General features: G+C 32.0%; 1 protein-coding gene across 1 annotated transcript; it reads right to left on the bottom strand.

The window, feature by feature from the left end:
* Window positions 1-20,741: 20,741 nt before the first annotated feature.
* LOC127082166 (uncharacterized) lies at window positions 20,742-21,620 on the bottom strand. Its single transcript, XM_051022391.1, has one exon. It carries the CDS (start codon window positions 21,618-21,620, stop codon window positions 20,742-20,744), a length of 879 nt encoding a protein of 292 aa, XP_050878348.1.
* Between the last annotated feature and the right edge of the window lie 1,601 nt (window positions 21,621-23,221).

Raw genomic sequence — 23,221 nt, 5'->3', positions numbered from 1 at the left:
CATATATCAAGAATATCAATAATTTGGAACATAAACAACATGCAAAAGTAAAAGCTTACTTACAAAAGGGAAAAAAGGAAAATGGAACAATATTACCTTAGTAATGAATTGATGATGGATGCACTCTTACGTAATTGAAATTCCAAGGAAATTTAGAGAAAAAGTATATAAAGTGCATGTAACAAATCATATATAGGCAAGATTTGAGATATTAAATATCCCCAATTCCCTTAGAATGTTGAAACACAGTTTGGTCACACGAGGTTTTGTAAAGATATCTGTAAGTTGATTTTTTCTATCAACATGCTCAAATACGACGTCTCCTTTCTCAACATGATCACGTAGAAAGTGGTGACGGATCTCAATATGCTTTGCGCGAGAGTCTAGCACCAAATTTTTGGTTAAGATTAATAGCACTAGTGTTGTTGCACATAATAGGAATACATTGTAGTTTAATGTCAAAATTGAGTAGTTGTTATTTGAGCCACAAAATTTGGGCACAACAACTACCGGCCACTATGTATTCCGCCTTGGCAGTTGACAAAGCAACGAAAACCTATTCTATCTATGCAAACTTACTAAGGATTTTGAAAACATGTGGCAAGTTCCACTAGCACTCTTGATATCCAATTTATATCCGGCAAAATTGGAATTGCTATAACCAACCAAATTACAATCGCTTCCCTTATAATACCAAAGCCCATGCTTAGAAGTACCATGAAGATACCTAATAATGCGTTTTACGACTCTTAAATGAGATTCCATAGGAGGCGATTGATAACGAGTGCACATACACACACTAAACATAATATCCGGCCTAGATGCAGTGAGATATAGACGAGAACAAATCACACCTCTATACTTCTTCACATCAACATCCTTACAATTTTCATTGCTTTCCAAGTTTCCATTTGTAGGCATTGGAGTGTCAATCGACTTTGCATCTTCTATACCAAATCTCTTTAGTAGTTCGTTGCAATATTTGGTTTGACACACAAATGTCCCTTCATTGAGTTACTTGATTTGAAGCCCAAGGAAGTAATTCAACTCCCCCATAAGACTCATCTCAAACTCACCCTACATAAGCTTAGAAAACTCCTTGACAAGTTGCATGTTAGTGGATCCAAAAATGATATCATCGACATAAACTTGAACTAGAAGAGTATGCTTTCCTTAACTCTTAATGAAAAGTGTAGTATCTACCTTTCCTCTAGAGTATCCTTGATCGATTAAAAACTTACTAAGTCCCTCAAACCAAACTCTAGGTGCTTGTTTGAGACCATACAAAGCTCGCTTTAGTTTATAAACATGATTAGGATACTCGTGTTTTTCAAAACCGGGAGGTTAATCCACATACACTTCCTCATTAATATAGCCATTAAGGAATGCACTTTTCACGTCCATTGAAATAACTTGAAATCTTTTGAGCAAGCATAAGCTAGAAACAATATAGCATACATGTGAAGATATTCAGATAAGGTCACTACAATCATTTTAAATGAAACACACATTGGTTATCACTTAAAATTTTCAGAAGTGAGCACTCATACATATATCATACACAAAGTTAATCATATACCTTTGAAAAATAAACAGAAAAAAGAAAGAACTTCCATACAAAGTGAAATTTAAAAAGAAATTACTTCACCGTACGAATGATGGAGGATGCACATGCATTCCACAAGGAACTTTCGAACGAAAGTTGGAATAAATGAAAAACGTGCCACAAACTCTCGAGACAACAACGATCTTACCACTTTTCTTTGTGTCAAAGTACTTGAAAGTGTGATTAATAATGTATTCAAGAATATTATTGAGTTGATGATCATTGGATATTATCTAAGTCAAAGATAAATCGTCCACTGCAGCTGGACTTTCAACCTTCTCCTTTTCACAATCGTTATCTTCTTCTTTCTTAGGTTCCACCGCTTTAGGCTGATCAATTCCTTTTTCGGTTTCATTGAGAATGTCTTATGAAGATATACCTATATCATGAAAAGAAACACCTATCCTGATATTTCTAGGATAAAACATTAATAGTAATCAACACACTTTTACCAATTAAAGAACACTAGATGTTGATTCCTTTTGGTCACTGATCCGCTGTCGCGCACGAGTCAAAATTGAGTAATTAAAAACTGTAGTTTAGGGAAGCGAAACTCGAGATTCGTATCGCAAGTATTCTTATTTTACCAACAGAAAAAAGCAATGGAGGGGTTTGATTTCGATTAAGATAAAGATCACAGTTAATATAATTGATTATAATTTCAATTAAAAAGATGATCTACTGATTCAATTCCTTCCTATCATCGACTATTATAAATTCACTTCCCTAAACAAGTCCTCTATTCCTGTTCGATCACAATATCAATCAACAAGTGCTAACAATATTATAAGAATTATGTTCCTGTTTCCCGGATTAAGCAATCGGTTAGAGATAATGCGAATTAACAAATAAGCTGAGTTAAGTACGATTAAAATTAGGAAGCAGATATCAATCGAACCAAACAAAACTATCCCATGAAAAATTTAATCAAGAAAATGATAATCATACAACAAAATTGAAGGGAATATAAATTATATTGCAAAAGTATAATAATCTCAAGGTTTTGGAACCTAAATACAACAGATCAACTTCGAAGGGGTTTAGTTCTTCATGAAATCTTAGTAAAACAAATTTGTGAATAGTGAATTGGTGATGAACAGTAACACGACTGCTACTAGGTATAAGGAAACAATGAATTAGGTTCTAATCCCAATCGGGTTGGAAAATATAAAAACCGAGCCAAAACTAATTATTTTCTAAAGTCTGAAACTAAAACGATTTATTCCAATTTTCTTCACTCCGAATCTGCTTCAGACTTTAACATAAAACTTTTAGCTTATCCTCCCAGCTTTCCAATGCCTATTAGAACACGTCAATCCCATTCTCGTAACCCAAGTTATGACCTGCGGAGTAAGATGGTGTAAATAGCTATTTATTCAGAAAATACCATACGAAATTAAAATAAATGTAACAATAAATAAAGCTAAGAAAACATACTAAAATAGTAGAAATAAAAAAAGACACTCTAAAATTATTGCAATATAATAGTGAAAGAATGTGCATGAAAATACACTAACCAAATTCTCCCACACTTGAACTTTTACACTCTGAGCAAAATTCTAATGTTGAAATTCAAAACAGAAAAATTAGAGTAAAACAGAGCATGCAAGTTCAGAGACATTCAAGATCATAAGGGTGCAAATAAAATCCTCATTATGAGCTTCAATAATTATGGTGTTAGTGATTAAAATTCAATGATATTCAAAGGAAGTAAGAAGACAGTTTACCAAAAAGTACATCAAAAGCAGCAAGATACTCATAGGATAAAATTCACTCAACTCTCTAGTGTTTAGGTTACTATTTACACTCAAAGCACGTCATAAAAATTAGTACTACCATAAGCTTTAAAAGACTATAACATCCACAATTGAAATACATGCACACAAAGATCAAAAACACTTTTATTTAGGTTGTAACTTGGCCAAGGTAAGGGTGAGATAAATTCTAATGGGTACTAGGTTAAACTTCAAAGGGACAAAAAATAATTGAAAGAGACTGCGGGAGTTGAGATAAATAAAATCAGATTCACTTTCAAACAACAACAACACTCTTTTCTCTTCTTTTTTTGTCTTTTTTTTCCAGAAGGGAAATGAATTGTCATCTTTTTTTTTTCTTTTTTTAGTTTTTTTTTTCTTTTTCTATTTTTTCTTTCTTTTCTGTCAGCATTTGAAACATTACAACTATAATAATTCAACCACACATAACTCCGAACAAGATTCTTTCAACCCTTTGAATATGGTGATACCATTGTTTTTCACTTTTCGGCTTGTAATGAGTTTTAAATAAAGAATGGAATAATAGGCTTAAAGGATTTTCAAACAAGGGATGATATATTCAAGATTGACTTTTTGGATAACTGGCTAAAAAAATAAATAAAACAAAAATAAGTTGCCTTTATCATATCAGTGTGCACAAGTAATTAAACACTTTCAAAAATAGTCAGATTAAGTTCTAGAGACTAACAGAAATGAGTGAAATCACACTAGAAAGAAAGAGATGGATTTTTTAACGTTATCCATTAAAAAGCTCAAAATCTCACAAAGGGTATTGATCAACTACAAATGATGCACAATTTAGAATTTAATCTTACTTAACATACTAAGAATGCATAAAAAATCGATCACATCACACCACAAGTCTTTAATCAATAGAAAAGATAAGCTACCCATACAACACTTTCAACCCCAAAAACCAATGAAAAACCATGCAATTTTTATTTATTTAAGAAAACAAACAAAAACAATGAAAAATGAATGAAAGAAAATAAAGTAGATGGTTCTCTCCCCCACACTTAAGACATACGTTGTCCTTAATGAAAGAACATAAATATAAAATAAGAGAGAGAGAGAGAGAGAGAGAGAGAGAGAGAGAGAGAGAGAGAGAGAGAGAGAGAGTGGAAAGAACACACCCGATTAGTCAAGGATGTTAGATGACCGCATAAGCAGCCTTTCCCAAAGAGAGCTATACTACAGTTTCTTCTTCCAAAGTGGGGATCTCGTGGAGTAGCTTTGGGTAGTGTCCATTGACCTTGAAATTTTTATTAGTGCCTTCGCCTTGTATTCCAGGATCAAAGAAGGATCTTCGATAAGTAAAAGTGTCGAATGAGAACTTGAAAGTGATCTCATTTTCCAGAACATCAAATATCAAAGGATTAAGGGAATGCCTCACTACTTTTGTTCCATCTTCAAGTGAAATCCTATGCATATGCACAACTAGGATAATATCACGAGTGTCAACCAAGGTCCATTCCATTCCCTTATTCTATTCCTTCAATAAATTTTCTTCCTTCCTGCTCAAATTGAAGCTTTGATGAATAATATAAATCCTCAAGAAGTGGTTTAAGTTCTAGAGAAGGTGGTTGTTCAATGGACGATTTGGTTGGGGCAGCCGGGATATTGAGAACTCCAGTTGCATAAATAACTTCATCTACAACTTCATTTGTAGGAAAAATTTCAACCTGCAAGGAAACCTCAATCTCAGCACAAACACAACAATGGTTAGTAGCAGTACATGAATCACAATAATAAGTATCATCAAAGTCAGACAATGATGTGAAGTCAGTTGAAAACAAGTCAGAATAAGTATGATCAACAAACTCATAAATAAATTCAATGTGAAGAACAGAATGTTCCCCCATTGGATGTTTCATAGCATAAAAAATGTTAAATTTAGCAATGATATCACCAAACTGCATGAACATTGTGCCATCATCAACATCAACTTTAGTTTTTGCTGTTTTCATGAATAACCTGCCTAAAATGATGGGTGTCCTGCTTGACTTAGTATCTCCTTCCATGTTCAGAATGTAGAAATCTGTAGGAAAAATCAAGTCATTAACTTGAACAAGTACATCTTCTACTACTCCAGCAGGGCAGACATTGCTCCTGTTTGTCAATTGAATGGTTAAACATGTATTATGTAAAGAACCAATAATCAAAATTATTATAAACAGAAGTAGGCATAACAATAATAGAAGCTCCTCTAGCATGCAATTTTCGAATTTACTATCTCTAATGGTGCATGGAATGGAAAAAGTTCCAGGATCCTTGCACTTTTGGGGCATGGCCTAGGTGAGAGTTGAAACATTAGGATGAATGAATACATAAACATTTCTTCCCGCATTCACTCTCTCATTTCCTTTCAATCTTCTCTTTTGAGTGCATAAAGTCTTTAAGAAACTTGGCATATTTTGGAATTTGCTTAATCACATCAAGAAGCAGAATATTCACTGCCACCTTTTTGAATATGTCAAATATCTCTTTATCCTTATCTTCCTCATCCAAATTTTTATTTTTCACTACTCTCCGTGGGAAAGGAATTGGTAATACATACTCTTTCTCTTTTTTAGCTTCAATTACAACATTAGAATCAGGTTTAGGTATGGGCTCAATAACTTTGTTATTTTTTTCTGGTGTTAGGGATTGTTCAAAAATCTTTCCAGATCTCAAAGAAATTGCACTCATATTATGGCCTTTTCGATTCACTACTGTTTGGGTAGGTAGTTGGTTTGATCATTGAGCGTGCTGCATGACATCCATTGAAGTCGCAAGTTGTCCAATCTATGTCTGTAAGTTCTGAATACTAGAATATGTTCGCTGCTGAAATTGGAAACTATTTACAGTCATTGTCTTGACAAGGTCCTCTAGTGAAGGTCCGAGAGGTGCAAAGGTGGTTACTTGTAGGGTGTTTTGTGGTGGTGGCAGCGGCATCATCAACTGTTGTTGACTAGGTTGCTATGTGGATGGATTCTCATACCAAAGGTTTATATTGTTCTTCTAGTTGGGATGGTACCTATTAGTGGATAGGTCAGGAGTGTTGTTATACATGTACTGGTTGTTGCTTTATGGGTTGTAGATGTTTGCCGCGCATGCTTGAGACAAATCAAAACTTACACCCTCTTGCAAGGTATGACACATATTTGTTGGGTGTTCAGAAGAAGTGTAAATGCCACATAATAATCTTTCAGATTGAGTTTTTTCTACTGTTAATTTTATTACCAATTATGTAAGCTCATCAATTTTGGTTTCTAAAGCCTTGTTGGAAGAAGAAGCTTGAATTTCATGCACTCCTTTTGATAGAACCATAGAGATGCTTCTGGTTGAGAATTGTTGTGAGTTGAGTGACATGTTTTCCATTAGGGTTTTAGCTTTAACTAGGTCTTGTCAATAAGAGATTCTGCACTAGCAGTAACCAAAATATTTCTGTCTATAGCTAACAATCATTCATAAAAGTACTGAATTAACAATTGTTCAGAAATCTGGTGTTAAGGGCAACTCGACACTAACTGCTTGAATCTCCCCAAATATTCGGTCAATGACTCCATGTCAACATGTCTAATACCACATATATCTTTTCTGATTGAAGCAACTCTTGAGGCAGGGAAAAACTTTTCTATAAACACTCTTTTTAGTTCATTCCAGCTTCTGACATGATTAGGCTCAAGATAATACAACCAATCTTTTGCAGCACCCTGCAGTGAGAGAGAGAATGCTCTCATCTTGATGTGATCCTCTGTGATTCCTTCAGGTCTCAAAGGTGTACAACACACAACCTATAATTCCTTCAAATGCTTATGTGAATCCTCACCTGCAAGACCATTAAACCTTGACAACAAGTGTATTAAACCAGATTTCAATTCGAAAGGTACAACAACAGTAGGATATTCAATACATAAATCACTATAATTCACATCATGAGCAGCAAGTTGTCTACAAGTTCTTTGATCAGCCATGTCAAAGTCAAAATCAGAATCAAATAAAGAATGAGAAATCAAAGAGACAAAGTCAGAATCAGTATCGCTAATAGGTGGTGAACTAGTGTTAGTCTAATTTACTCTATGGAGTGTGTGCAAGGTTCTTTCAGCTTTAGGATCAAAATCAAACAAGTCGGAACACCCAGACCTAGTAGTCAGAACTAATTCAACAATGCAACAACAATTAGAAAAATAGCGACAATGTCCCTATTTAGCACAAACAATTGAAAACCGAAAAAGAGATTAAAATAGAAGAAAAAAATTACAAGAACATGAAAATTAGTCTAATTAATCCAATTAAGAATTTTGAGAATTTTTTTCGAAAATTTCTAAAACTATGAAAATAGAAAAAAAAATCATAAAAATAGAAAAATAATGAATTTGGGATTTTGAGGGTGGTAACCCGAAACACTTTCCAAGAGTACGGGACTTTGACTCCTAATTATTTTCTACTAAATTAGTATGGAAAAATTTCGATTCCGGGAAGATTTTTCTCAAACCGGGTTTTCAGACCGAGTTTGACGGATATGCACAAATCAACCAAAACAACAAGAACGGAGGGGCCAAAATGCAAGGTCGGACACCTAAGACTCTAATATTGGCAAAATTCGACAAGAGTCCCTGATAACGGCGCCAATTTGATACATTGTTGCACACGGGTCAAAAATGAGTAATTAAAAATTGTAGTTTAGGGAAGCGACACTCGAGAGTCGTATCGGCGCGACTCTTGTCAACGCAAGGACGAACACCTAAGACTCTAATATTGGTAAAATTCGACAAGAGTCCCCGACAACGACATCAATTTGATATACTGTCTCGCACAAGTAAAAAATGAGTAATTAAAAACTGTAGTTTAGGGAAGCGACACTCGAGAGTCGTATCGCAATGACTCTTGTCTTAATTTTTACCAACTGAAAAGAACAATTGGGGGGGGGGGGGGGGGGGGGGGGGGGTTCAATTTTGATTAAGATAAAGACCACAGTTAACATAATTGATTATAATTACGATTAAAAAGCTGATCTAGTGATTGAATTCCTACCTATCCCCGACTATTATAAATTCACTTCCCTAAGTGAATCCTCTATACTTGTTTGATCACAATATCAATCAACAAACACTAACGATATTATAAGAATTATGTTCCTGGTTTCTGAATTAAACATTGAGTTAGAGATAACGCGAATTAACAAATAAGACGAGGTAAGCGCGATTAAAATTAGGGAACATATATTGGGAATGTTGTAGATTCTAAAACTTGGTTGGGTTTTATCATATCATCTATTGTTCCCCTTTCTGTTGGTGTTGTTTAATGAAATGAGTTAGTTATAAAAAAATGTTTATCGAAAACCTATTACAATTTTGTTCACCTGTTACGGTTTTGTTTTGTTTTTTAAAATTCATTGAATTAAAAAATATAAGTATCATATATAAATTTCTTTCAATTTTGATTTTCAAACGAGATTATTTTGAAAATCATTATATGGTTTCAAAAATACTAACATAAGCAATTATATGAACTAGGGGTGGCAATTAGATCCATTAAGAGAAAATCCATCCAATCCATCCATAAAAAAATCCATCCAATCCATCCACTACATAAAAATTAAGTTAATGGATTGATCCAATCTATCCATTTATAAGCATGAATTGATCCAATCCATCCAACACATTTTAACGATCCAATGAATTTTTTTAATCTAATTTTAAAAAAATCATTTTTTTCAAATATAATATTTTTTTTTCGAAAAAATATCATTTTTTTTTTGAAAAATAAAAATAAATTTATTTTTTTCGAATTTTTTTTTTGAAAATACAAAAAAACGATATTTTCCAAAAATTTAAAAATATTTTTTTTTGAAAAATACCAAATTTTGATTTTATTTTCGAAAAATTTATTTTTTTACGAATATAAAAAAGTTATTTTTTTCGAAAATAAAAAAAAACGATTTCTAAATTATTTTTTTTAGAAAATACAAAAATATATTTTTTTTTTGAAAAAAAATGATTTTTTCAAAAAAAAACTGATATTATTTTTTTCAAAAAAAATAAAAAACTTTTTGAAATTAATAATTTTTTCAAAAAGATAAGTGATTTTTTTCAAAAAAAAATGGATGGATGAATATCCATCCACTAAAAATATGATAATGGATGGATTGGATGAATTTTATTCTTAATGGATGGATTGGATTTGATATTTTTAAAAAACTTTTAGTGGATTGTTAATGGACTAATGGATTGTTTTGATCCATCCATTAACGATCCAATCCATATCCATCCAATCCATCCATTTTGCCACCCATTATATCACAACAACTCTAGGTTAGGAAAGCCCCGTCAAATCAACCATAGAGGGTTTTGTTACTGTCTATATGGTGATTTTGTAAGAAGTTCTAGTCCCATGTGAAGTAACAACTTTGTAGAATTAACCAATGGCATGCATGTGACCATGTGTGTTAATCTCATCAATCTTTATCACCTACGCCAGAGAACCAAATTCTACAACTTCTTTTATAGCTAAATCATCCAATGTTGAATTAACGAGCTATTCCGATGCAACAATGAGAGTTATTGGTGCGGCAAAATGGGAAGGGTTTGCGAGTAAAGATGTAATTTAAGATTGTGATAATTATTTGAAAGGATAAAATGATACCAATGTGGGGAGCCGACCGATCAGATCTGATGGCAAACCATGCACTAATAGTTAAGAAATGAGGCGTCTGACTATTGGCCAGATCCCACATGTTTCTTTATAGGCCGAATGAATATTACAAATTGAATTTTTTGAGGATTTTCTAATGCACCCTTTATGTTTCTTATCCACCATGCGAAATTATTTAAATGTCCTTAATTTTCGGAGATGCATATCCGAACGCCCCAAATTCTGAATGAACTTTGAAATATTCCGGAGATGCATCTCCATAACAATTTAAAACATACTATACATCACACTCAAAAGTTACTATACACGTGAATTGGACTGGAGATGCATCTCTGTAAATATTACAGAGATACATCTCCGTAACGTCTCAAAACTTAGTCTTTCATGTTATATTTTGTTTATTTGTATTCAAATAAAGATTTAAATCATACCATACGATCGAAACACAAAAATCTATGTACTTAATTATAGATGGTCCAAAAATGCCATACATAAATAAAAAACCAATAAATGTCAAAATGTCATACAATCGAGACCAATAAAGTAGCAAGACCGTCAAAATAAAATATAGACCATAGTACTACTATTATATACTAAGACACTATTGTATATGCATGGCTACCTCTCCTCTACCTGCTCTATCTACTCTGCATCCTCGGCCATCAATCCCATCCGTCCCATGGCGTTGTCTCCGGTACATCAATGCCCCCTGTGCCTCCGTCATGATGGCATCAAGGACCTGCCTCACATCAGACCCATTAGGGAAGATACCTTTGTCAATGCATGTTTGTGCAATCTCCACTATGCAACGACACCTAGGCAGGACATCCTCAACATGATCTAGCTGTGCCTGCTCCTCCTCTAGTATCTCCTGATGAGCTGGTCTCGGCGGGTCTCCTGGAGCAGCCTTCACCATGTATAGATGTGACACCCTAAAGAACCATCTGGTGTACCCTTCGACATAACTCTAGTCGCTCTTAGCTATAGTAGTTCGTGCCTCCTTCGGTATCATATGACTCTCATAATCATCAAACATGTCATTTATATGTATACGTGTCAAGGCAAGAGGAGCAGAGATAACATGGTGTCTGGGAATGGTATGAGTGTATCTGAATTATCGCATGATGTGCTCGGCCAGATAAGGAGTAATGAGACGCGATCCACATTCTAACCATCCATAGTATAATACTATCTCGTCAAATGGTTGCGTCTCATGGTGATCAACATAGCTGTTGAAGTGCATGTCCTTAGCAATCAAATAGTCAAGATAGACTCTGTAAGGCCTGGTCGCCTGGTTCCATCTAAGCAGGATAAAAGCAGTAGCACACATCATATCCTCAATGTAATCAGGTACCCTCGCCCAACCAGAGATGTGCGGGAAGTGCTGGAGGACTCAATCCTAAAATGAAAAGTTTGGAATACACGAATCATCAATAATGGCTTTGCAAATATGAAATTAAAATGACAAAGGATCATTCAAAGACCAATAATTATTACCGCCAGTAGTATGATGATGCATGTGACCTACTTCGTCTTCCACATACAACCCTCTATCAGCTTTGAATACATGTAAACCAAACAAGATGCCCCCTAGTTATACTTATGGATCTGCTCGAAATCCACGAAGTAACGTAGGTAGACGACGTCTGTATAGGTGGCACTATTATCAATAAAAATCACAGTGCTAACCAAATAAATCGGGTATGCTCTCAATGCATGCGATCTGTGGAGCGCCACCTGCTCATCATCACAATCATTCCGCTGTGCACTCAGGAGCATATCCTCATATACCTTCTTCAAGTATACAAATCTAGCATGAGCACCCTTGGTCTTATCCAACTCATCTACCGCCTCCCCTGGCTCAGCATGCGTAGCAGTCTTACCCTCTAGAGGTGGCACTAGATCAACATGCACAACAGTAGGTTGTGGGAGTGGATCATCAACATCAACAATAGCAGGTGGGAGTGGATCAACATCATCTACAATAGGAGGTGGCACTGGTGAAACCTGATGCTTGTGGTAGGATGAAGGGAGCGACGCGTCAGATGGTGAATCCCGTCTCCTAGGGAAAGAAGAAGATGGAGTGGCATGAGGAGAAGTACGAGCCCTAGAAGTAGATGTCTCTGCCTGCCTATAGGGACCATGAGCCTCTGAAACCTACTGACTCTTCTCCCGCCGCACGAATGTGTGTTGAGCATCCCGTGCCTCAATCTATCCTCTCTATCAACCATTATGCATGTAAGTTAAAGTAAGACATACCGTTAGTGCAGACAAACAACAGAAATAAGAAAATAAAAAAACAAAAAAAAAACGTAAGAATATTTCGGAGATGCATCTCCGGTTATTGGGAAACTAAACCGCTGAAAAATTCCGGAGATGCATCTCCAGAATTTCCTGCAACTCAGAAGTTGCATTAATGGTGTCGATGTACCCCATGCAATGTCAAAAATACTTGTTTTGATAATTATTTTCAGCCAACAAACATATAATACAACATGTCTAAACTATCTTAAATGTTATTCTACTCAATTTCTAACTCTAATAATTGATTTCTACTCATTTACACTAAAACTACAAATTTTATCAAAAATTCAAAATATTTACAAGAAATTGATGTCTCACATGTTGTTTCCGATGTTAAAGATGATGATTGAAGTTTCTTTAATCATTAATGATTGAGTTTTGAGCTCATGTAGAGAAAAAATTGAGAGAGTTTGGAGAATAGTTTTGAGGAAAATGAGAAATGAGGAAAGAGAAATGTCTGATGCGATTTAATCTCTAAAATGTTTCGAAGATTCATCTTCAGAATTTTTTAACGTTAACTGACTTTTAAGTACGTCCTGAGATGATCTCCGAAATTTGAAAATATTTATGTTTTTTGTATAATGTTTAAGAAACATATAAGGTGCATTAAAAAATCTTTAATTTTTTTAAAATCAGTGGCCAATCCAAACTATATAGTATTTTTTTTTTCATTTTTGTTGGGAGATAAGTTTTCAAAATTTGTTTGTAGCAACTTAAAAAGGTCCAAGAAAAAAGCTATTGTATTTTCACAAGAAAGAAACAAAAAACAAACGATTACATGGTAGCAACTCGTTTCTATGTTAGGAAAACCCTGTCAAATCAACGATGGACGATTTATTATTATTACTATCCATGTGGTAACTTTGCAGGAAGCTCAAGTTTTTCATTGTGTGAAAAACGTGCTGGCAAATCACCCTCTGCTGACATATATATTCGCTTGTCTCATCTCCTATGATGTAACAACTTTGTAGAATTAACCAACGGCATGCATGTTACCATGTGTGTTAATCTCATCAAGCAGAGAACCACCAAATTCTACAACTCTTTTATAGTAAATTGTTAGTGTGATTTGTTTAAGGTAAGAATATATGTTTACTATCTCTGTTTTATTAGCATTTGAAACACCAAATGGTTCAATCTAAATATTTGATGCGTATCAAAGATATTCAGCATCTCTTTATACTAGGAATTGATAGAATTGAAAGTAAGAATGAATACATAATCGTGTAGGCATTAATAACAACCCTTCATAGAACATTTGAAGTGATCATTAAAACCAGTAAAAATGGAAAATCCAAATAACATATCCATTCACATGGTTTACCATGTTATTTCTTAACTATAATATTATTTTCTCTCTTGTGTAGTCTATGTGAGATATGTATCTATTTGGGAAAAAAGTTTGGTGTAAAAAAATGAAAATCATATAAAATTAAATATTGTTTGATGTTGTTTTACAAAAAATGGTTCCAATCAATTTTAGATAAAAAATTACTAAATTAGTATATATATATATATATATATATATATATATATATATATATATATATATATATATATATATATATATATATATATTTGTCGAAGTTATTGATTTATGAATAGGAATTGTTTGCTTAAATTAATACATAAATATTAATAAATACTTTTCTAAAAATTAAATTTAGACCATCACTTTATTCTTATTTAACTTAACGATCAAATTAATACCAATGTTTCGATGTTTTTTTCTTTCTAATACGCTTGTGATGAATTAACGGGAAATTTTTATTCAAATACTCCACTTTTTAAAAAAAATTCTCAAAATAACCCAGTTTTCAAATCTTTTTTCAAATTACCTCAGTTTTCCCCCCAAAAAAATATGTAAGGCATAAGCGCCAGACCAATTGGCGCCTACCCTTAAACTTTAAGTGAAGACACTAATTGGATTGATTACAACACATAGGGCTGCCATTAACACAACTTTAAATATAAAATCTTATTCGATAATTAGATTTTATTTGATCATACCGATATTTAGAGATACACCATTAATACTTAAAAAAACTTTAAAAATTCAATCTGTTTTTTTTAATTATTATTTAAAATTTTATTATGAATGAGTCATCGCAACTTTAATTTCTTTATGAGAAGTTGTTCTAACTAGCTTCTCATTTGATTTTTTTTAAAACTTCTTAAAATTTTATAACAAACAAAAAATGAATTTTTTATTTTTTATTTTGTTTTAAAAATTGTAACAAACAAGCGCAAAGGTCATTTAAAAAAGGATTTAATTAAAATACATTGACAGTGTAAATTTTTTTTACACCGCCAGCTAATCATAGCCGTTGGATGTTGAAACAAGTTTGACTTTTATTTTAAAATTCTATAAAATAATACAAAAGGGTGATGGTGATGAATCGACTGTGTAAAATATTTTACACTGACAGTGTATTATAATTAATCTCTTTAAAAAATAAGTCTTTGAATATTAATAAATATTTTTACAACGGAATAATTTTAATTTATCCTTTTGTTTTTTTTAAAATTATTTATTTAAAATTAAAATATTTAATAAATATATTTAAATAAGTTTAATTGATACAAGATATTTTACACTATTTATCGATAAATTGTGACACTCATATAAATAATGCTTTACTTTTCCTTTAACAAACATTGATAAACTTACTCGCCAATACATGAAAATTAATGTCTATTTATATTTTAATTTTTTAAAATATTATTTTGATCTACTTATTTTTTCTTATTTATAAAATTAATTTTTTAAAATTTTAAATAATTTTGTTCATTTTCCTTTATTTGCACGGAAAATCCATAAAAAATCTATCTCTTATCGATTAAATTTCACAAAATTTAAAAAGTTAGTTTTTAATTCAGAATTATATAAATTTAAGATTTATATAATAAAAATTCATCATAATAAAGTTAATTGTGTATTTCAATATATCTATAGAACACTAAACTTAATTTTAGTTTTTTCTATTGTTATTTGTAAAATAAGTGACTAGTGTCAAACTCTCATGCACAAAACTTAGAATAGAGCGATTTCAATGGGATATAAGAAATATGCAAATCAAGAGTAAAGTCAATAATTTTGACTATGAAAAGTTTATTTGATTTTCTATCGTGGAATCTCTTTTCTTGTTTTGTACTTCCGTGTCCTCGACTTCTGTTATCTCTCTTAAGCTGATTTCTCATTTCCTCCTCTATATTTCTGTAATTTAGAGTGAGTGTTCTTTTTGTTTCAGGTTACTCCTGAGTTTTTTCTTGATTTTTTTTTGCGATTTGCAAGAATTCCGCCATCTTTTCTTTCTCTGTCAACTTGGTGTTTCTGTTTCCTATTTCTGTCTCTAGTGGTTGATCATTCCCTTATGAGCACCCAGTTTTGCAAAGTTTGTGTTTTTAGATCGTTATCAGGTGTTTTACTCGGTTCCTTTTCGATTTTGCTTATTTTTTCGGTGTGCTGCATTCAGACTCCATGGACGACAAAAGACTGTTGGACAATGATAAAAGGTTTAGCTCCTACAGGGATCTAGTCATTGATTTGTCTTCTTCGGTTTTGCATGTTACATCAAATATATCAACAGGAGAAAAAATCAACAAGCAAGACTATCAACAAAAAAGTGCTCATCAGTTCATAGATACCAACATTCCTAATCAAGATTCTGCTGAAGACCCGGGTTTTTGCGTCTGGGACGATGAGGACGTGCAAGAAGCGTATAAAGAACTAAAATATTTGTTCTTGGAAAGTTCCTATCTCAAAAGCTTATTCATAAACTATCCCTATAATTTGGTCTAGCTGGAATTTGGTGTGACCTAGTAGGTATAAAAGTTGTGGAATTAGAATTGGGGCTCAAACACATCTCCACGGACAATCCTGCAATTACAAAGACTATGGAATCCTGCAATTACAAAGACTTAGACTTTAGTTTGGTCACAATTTGGGGAATCATCCAGAAATATGAAGTCTTCTCTTAGTTTTCCCGTTGTTTTTATCCTCAAGGTAGCTTCGACAAGTCGATGCAATTTCGACATAGACCACAGTACACTAACTTTAAAAGTTTATGATGATGAAATAACCTTGAATCTTCTTGAAATTAGGAAGCTATAGGTGGAAAAACAAAATCACTATGAAGTAGGCATGATCAGGACAGATGTGAAAGGCCAAAGTGACATGCCAACATCAGAAAAAAGACTCAAGAAGGCCATCTCAACTGCTTTCACCTCCATGAGCAACCCCGAGTGAAAAAACTCCTATTTCCATTCCAAAAGCCATGATAAAGAAGAGAAAGCAATATTGAGGCAAGGATGTGGAAGTTGGAAAGGACTTGTGGCACAAAGGAATCCATACATCTGAAAAAGACGGTTTCTTAGTTATGGAAAAGAAGTGCAACAAGGTGCGGAAGCTGAAGTACCCCCCATAACAGAGGGAGTAAGGCATCAAGCTAATGACAATAAAAGAGCGCTGCTTGGGAGGCAACCCAAGGAAAGTATTCGTAAATTTTAGTTTTAGTTTCAGTTTTATATTAATTTTTTTGTTTTGTTTGCTTTAAGTGGTTCATTTTATGATTGTTTACTTCCATCTAGTAATATGGTAATTGTAGCTTTAGTGGTTGTGTGAAAAGTAACCAAACTGAAGGAATGTGTGTCCTCTATGCAAGTTAACTCGCCAAAATATTTTTTATATACTTCTAAATGATATGATTGGTTTGATTGATTTGCATTAAAAGTTGGGTATGTTTATTAAAACTCATTGAGAATCCACATCGAGCAAGAGGTACTGTGGAGGTTGTCAGCTCTACCCCAAACACAATGTACATCATAAGAGAGCACTCAAGTATGTTTTTATCATTCAGAACTTGCGTACGTTCTTTTCTGATTTCGGGTGCATGATTACACACACTAAGGCACATTTTTTCTACCCCTGAGCCTTTCTAGCCATCCTTTTATTATTATCCATTGTTAACCCCATTTGAGCCTTTAACCATTTGTTTGTTTGAAAATCCACATAATATTAACCCATGGCTCAAACATTCCCCCGCCATGTTCATGGTATTTTTGTGAGTTATCATATCCATGTTCATTCTAAGTTTGAGGTTGCTATTGGAATAACAACCTTTAAGTTTGGGGTAGCTGTGAAGCTTCAGTACAAATGAAGGCACCCGATGATTGAAAAAAAATAAGAGAAGAAAAAGAAAAGATGAAAATTTGAAAAATCAAAGAACCATAGAAAAATAATCATCAGGGCACTTGAAAGAAGGAGAAGTCAACGGATATTGAAATAAAGACAAATCCTAAAGGACGATTGCAAGAAATAGTTCCAGCACTAATCCATCAGAATAAACATAGTGAAGATAACGATTTTATTGACTCTGAACCTTAGCCTACTTTTCCAAAATCATACCACTTTAACCATAGCCTAGTTACAATCATAAAGACCTGAAATAGTGTGGGTGGTGTGCACCTTGATTTAAAAGAGAATTTATTCAAGTCTATGGTATGGTATTGTGTACTATGAAGTTTGAGTGTAGAACACATTAACACCTAAGATATTTGGTGAGTGTGAATTGAGCTGACAGGTGAAGAAGTACTTTCAAGTGAAGATGTGGTCAATTAATTGACCTCGGTAATCTAGCAAAAACCAAAGGCATCAACAAATGAGGGTCATGAAAGATCTTAGAGGTATGGTGGCATATGAAAGGTGTTCTTTCAATTGGGAGTGACATGAGTTCTTTGTCCTTAAAGTTGCTTGAGGACAAGAGACAAGCTAAGTTTGGGGTTGTGATTAGTCACCATTTATGCTATGAATGATTAGGTATGAATGATTAAAGATTTTCTCACTAAGGCATTAGGAGAAAACATCCTTAAGAATTGGTACTAATTAATTGATATTTATTATTGAAATAGTGACTCAGAGTTGTTACAGGGAAAAATCACACACATTCCCTAACATATTACTCTCGTATCTTTCAAATCCATTCTCTGCACTATTTATTTTAATTGTAATTATTTTTATATATTCGCACCAAAAATACCCAACCTTAGTTTTTATTTAATTGAACAACAATTGGAACTCAATATTTTCAAACAATCCTTGAGATCAACATTCAGGGAACTTTCCTCATTATTACTACAAAGGAAAAATAGTACACTTGCTATTTTTCTGATCACCTTCAACGACTAGGGTATTGTCATTTGTGAATCTCACCTTGTTCTTCATTGAGGGGCTTATATTGACAACCCAATCTTTCCTTTCAGTCATATTTGATGAGCAACCTGAATCCAAGTACCATTGGTCCTTACATATTTCATCCTCTTTCATTGTGACCATTAGCAACATCTCTTCTTCTTCGTGTCTTACAATCCTTGCATCATTTTCTTGATTATTTATTTTGTTTTCAGGATAAACACTAGTGTAGTAACCATACTTCTCGAAATTGAAATGCTGAATGTGGATCTTGTCAGGTTTCCTTCCACCATCTTTTCCTCTACCTGCAACACCACCTATGTGGTTGCCTTGGTTTGAGGGTCTTCTCTAGTTTGACGAATTTTGTTCTTGTTGATGACTTCTGCCATTTAAGTTGTTGTAACCACCTCTACCTTTGTCACCATTCCATCTTCCTTTGGCTTTCTTATCTTTTGTTGATTGTGCATGTAGAGCAACATCACCTTTCGACTTGCTTGCTGGTCTTTCAACCATTATTCGTTCATGAGGTTCAAGTGTCCTTTGAATCTTTTCTTTTGTCACGGTTAACAAATATTTCGACTCTTTTATGGCTACTACCACATGATCGAATTTTGGAGCCAATGACCTCAAGATCTTTGCAGCAACTGATCTTGATGTCAAAGAAATATGTGAAAGTGAATTGAGGAACAAAAGAGAAATTAGGATTTTAGAAAAAAAGGGAAGAAGATGAATCAAATTCTGCAGAATTTCTCTTTGCTTTCAACTAAAAAATTTATTCAACTTTTCTTCACCCTTACAACAATTGGATACCTCTCTGAGATTGCTTACTTCTCTAAATAACTAAATAACACCTAGTTCATGTATTTATCTCAATGTCAAATCCATCATATCCAACTATTAGAAACTCTATTCGACTACATTCAAACTAACATTTACAAATACAAAGAATTACATATTTGATATTAATGATAGGTTGAAGTACCATTTGTGCTTCTCTTTTAATACAGCGTTGCTTATAAAAAAGTTCGGTGGATTCTCTATAAATTTAACTTAATTTTGATGAGTAGTTAATTTTACAAAAGTTGTATGTTTTATAAAACTAGCACGTGTTCTCATAATTTTGACAAAACCAACTGTGACACCAAACATATCTCTTTCTCTTTCTTTCTGTTTTAAATATAAGCACTTATTTGATAAAAAGTTTGTCTCTAAATGTAAATCTCTTTTCAAATTACTACTATATACATTTACCATTTTTATATAATCTTTAAATGTATATAAAAAAGTAAAAAATGTTGGAAATAAGACTACATATAAATGGAATAGGATATCTTTAGGTGGACAAGAAATATTGTGGTTGTCTAAATTATGACTTGTAAAATATTTATATACACGGTTACATTATAGCTTAAATGCAATTTCTATTATTTAAAATATATACGTTTTAACTTCTCTATTTAATTTCATTAAACTTATAATTAATCAATTTTATGCAAAATTTTTTTGTTGTTTATTTGATTTCACAAACATCTAAAAGTTTGAGACTAGGGAAACCAAACATCAATTTGTAATATTTTTTTTTTATTATTTGATTTTCATTAAATTTATTAATTTGTGATTAGTTTGATTTTATAAGTAATTTTAAATTAAATTTAGGTATAACCTAATTTTTTGAAATGTGACTAGGGACTATTTTAAGTAGCTACTAGTTTGGCTCTTTTCCTCTGATAACTACTTCAATAATATTTTTTAAAATTGAAGTATTTACTTTAAAATTAGCTTTAAATACATTAATTATTTAAATTTTATTCTGATGGAAACTATTAAGAGAAGGATCCCTTTGATACTTGTCACAATCATAAAAGAAAAAAAAAGGAAGAAAATAATTCTCTTGCAACGAAATTTCTGTTTTAATAAAACATGTTAAGGCTTTCAATAGTAGTTTGAGATTATACAAAGATATGTAACCAATATTGAAATTATGTAAGACTAATGTGACTGAGTTATATTAATGTTCCTCATTTAGCAATTACATCAATGATACAGTTTCTAAACAATGAATAAAGTATCTTGATTTCACTGTAAGGTTATGTAGAATTTACATAAAAGACTAATTGACCATATATACTACATATTCATTGACAATAACTTGACAGATTTGAAAACACATTGGTGCTAACAGTTTATAACTTGAGAACAGTTTCTATAAGAACACAACATGTTGCACTCTTTAGTATCTCTTGTGAGTGTTGCTTCTTTTTGTATCCTCAAGTTCCCACATATTCTTCAATGACTTCCATTTGTGTTCAAAAGTGTCACTAAACTTTTTTGCAATTTGGTAAATATGATTCCTTGGAGGATACATTACCATTGCATTAGAGAACACAAGCCTCATGTCGCTAGCAAACTCATCCTCTGTTGCATACAACCTCATTTTTCTCTCTATTTCCTTCAAACCTATTGCCTTTATCTTACACTTATTAGACTTTGCTATTTTTGGAGGATCTTTCAAATCCCAACCATCTCTGTCTACCAACATCCTCTTCAATATCAACCAACATTGCCTCCTCTTAACACACTCCATCGCTTTCTTCAACCCACATTCTTCACCTCTTGTCACAGAATCCTTCATGTTATCCTTTGGTTGAGACAAAGGTGTTGTTTTGAAAAGATGGTTATTGATCATCTTCTTGTCTTCAACAACATTGTCATTATCCTTTGGTTGAGACAAAGGTATTGTGTTGGAAACTTGGTTCTTGATGATCTTCTTGTTTTCAACAACATTGCCATTATTCTTTGGTTGAGACAAAGCTGTTGATTTGGTTTGATAATTTGAATCAACCCAATAACAGGATATGATTGGTTTTACAGAATCTTGAATCTTCCTTCTCTTGTTTTCATCTGTGGCACAAGAATCTGAATCGCGTTTTCTTGAACCAGGAGGATAACTGAGCTTGATGATAAGTCTTTTACGAGGTTGTGTGTTCGAAGGGTTAGTGTTGGGTGTTGTTGAGGAAGAAGGTTTGGTGTTATGTTGCATGGATGTAGTTAAGGGAGAAGAGTTTATGTTCGATGCTTCTAAGGAAGAAGGTTTGGTGTTGTCGGACATGGATGTTGTTAAGGAAGAACAAGGGTTTGTGTTGGATCCTGTAAATGTGAAGTCTTGATTTTAGGGAGATATATCATTAATAACACAATTTTAAATATTCAATCTTATTTATTTTGTTTTATTTTACTTGTTTTTAATTTTAGTATCTAACTAATAAGTTATCTCAAAAGATATTAATTGTAACAAACTTTCTATTTCATACTTAAAAAAAAAATTATAAATAACAAAAATTTGAAATCTTTTAAAAACTTATTTTTAATTTTTTTATAACAAACAAGACTTAACATCATTTAGAAAAGTAGTTTTTAATTACTGTTCAATCTTTAAACAACAATATAAAAATATTCATTATTTTATTATTTTTGTACATAAATAATGATCTGTGTGAAAACATAAATAATTTTATTAAACAAATCACAATAATGAATTAAACATAGAAAACCAAAGTGACTAAACACTACATACCAATTTCATCATAAGGTGAGGGCAAGAGTTCTGGTGAATTTTCAAACACATTGTTTCGAGACATTGCAAGTCGAATTTGAAAAGAGAAGAAAGTTTCTTTGTTTATAAAATTCTACAACTTCAAACTAAAAGAATCTTGATTTATATAGAGATATAACACAAGATATAATATCTTGGTTGATATAAAAATAATTAATGATTAATAATAAATCCACTTAAATCAAATCAATTAGTTTAAGTAATGAAGATAATGTTGATTTTATTTTTATTTTCTAAAATATCTCAACAAACTAATATTTACTTTCATCTTATCTAATTAATATTTTGCTTATTTTTTAATTTTAAATTTAATGAAATTTATAATTTTATTTCAGCTCACTTTTAGAAAAAAAAACATGTTATTTTTAATTTAAAAATAATAATTTATATTTTATTTGTAATGTACACGAGTCACTCAATATTTCTTAGTTTTCCTTTTACCAAACTATTTTTGACCTACAATAAATATCTCAACAAACTATGCATATATACTTTTATTTTATCCATGAAATATTTTACATAACTTTTTAATAATTTTACTTTTTAACTTTAGCAAAATAATTTAGCCTTTTTTAAAGGCCAAGTTCCACACCCAGTTATTTTTATCTAACAAATTTTATATATCTACTTTGATTTTATCCTATAAATAAATTTTTCTAAATTTTTAACAAACACGGTTTTAATTAATTCATAGTCATTTATTTTCAAAGATATAGTTCTTAGACTTAAAACAAACACCCTCTTATCAGGAGAATGATTTCATTTTAAAAGGATTGTGACTATTACTATTATATTGTAATAAAGCTAATGCTTAAAAATGTATATTAATTATATTAATTGTTTAGGTGATAACGATTACATTTGAACTTAAATATTAGTTAAACAATTTAATTATTTATTAATAATAAAAATTGTATAAATTCAAATTTTATTAAACTAAGCTTTGAACATAAATAATGATCTCTTTTGAACCTTAGAAAATTCATTTCCCTCCACTAAGCTAAGAAATAAGATTAAAACTAAAAATTAATTTTATATTTTTGTACATTATTTTATAAATAATTTTTTTTCTTCATATTTTAATAAAAATATAAAAA

This window comes from Lathyrus oleraceus, chromosome 5, assembly GCF_024323335.1.
Source record: "Lathyrus oleraceus cultivar Zhongwan6 chromosome 5, CAAS_Psat_ZW6_1.0, whole genome shotgun sequence".
Taxonomy (NCBI): Eukaryota; Viridiplantae; Streptophyta; class Magnoliopsida; order Fabales; family Fabaceae; genus Lathyrus; species Lathyrus oleraceus.
This window is presented reverse-complemented; position numbering and strand designations above follow the sequence as displayed.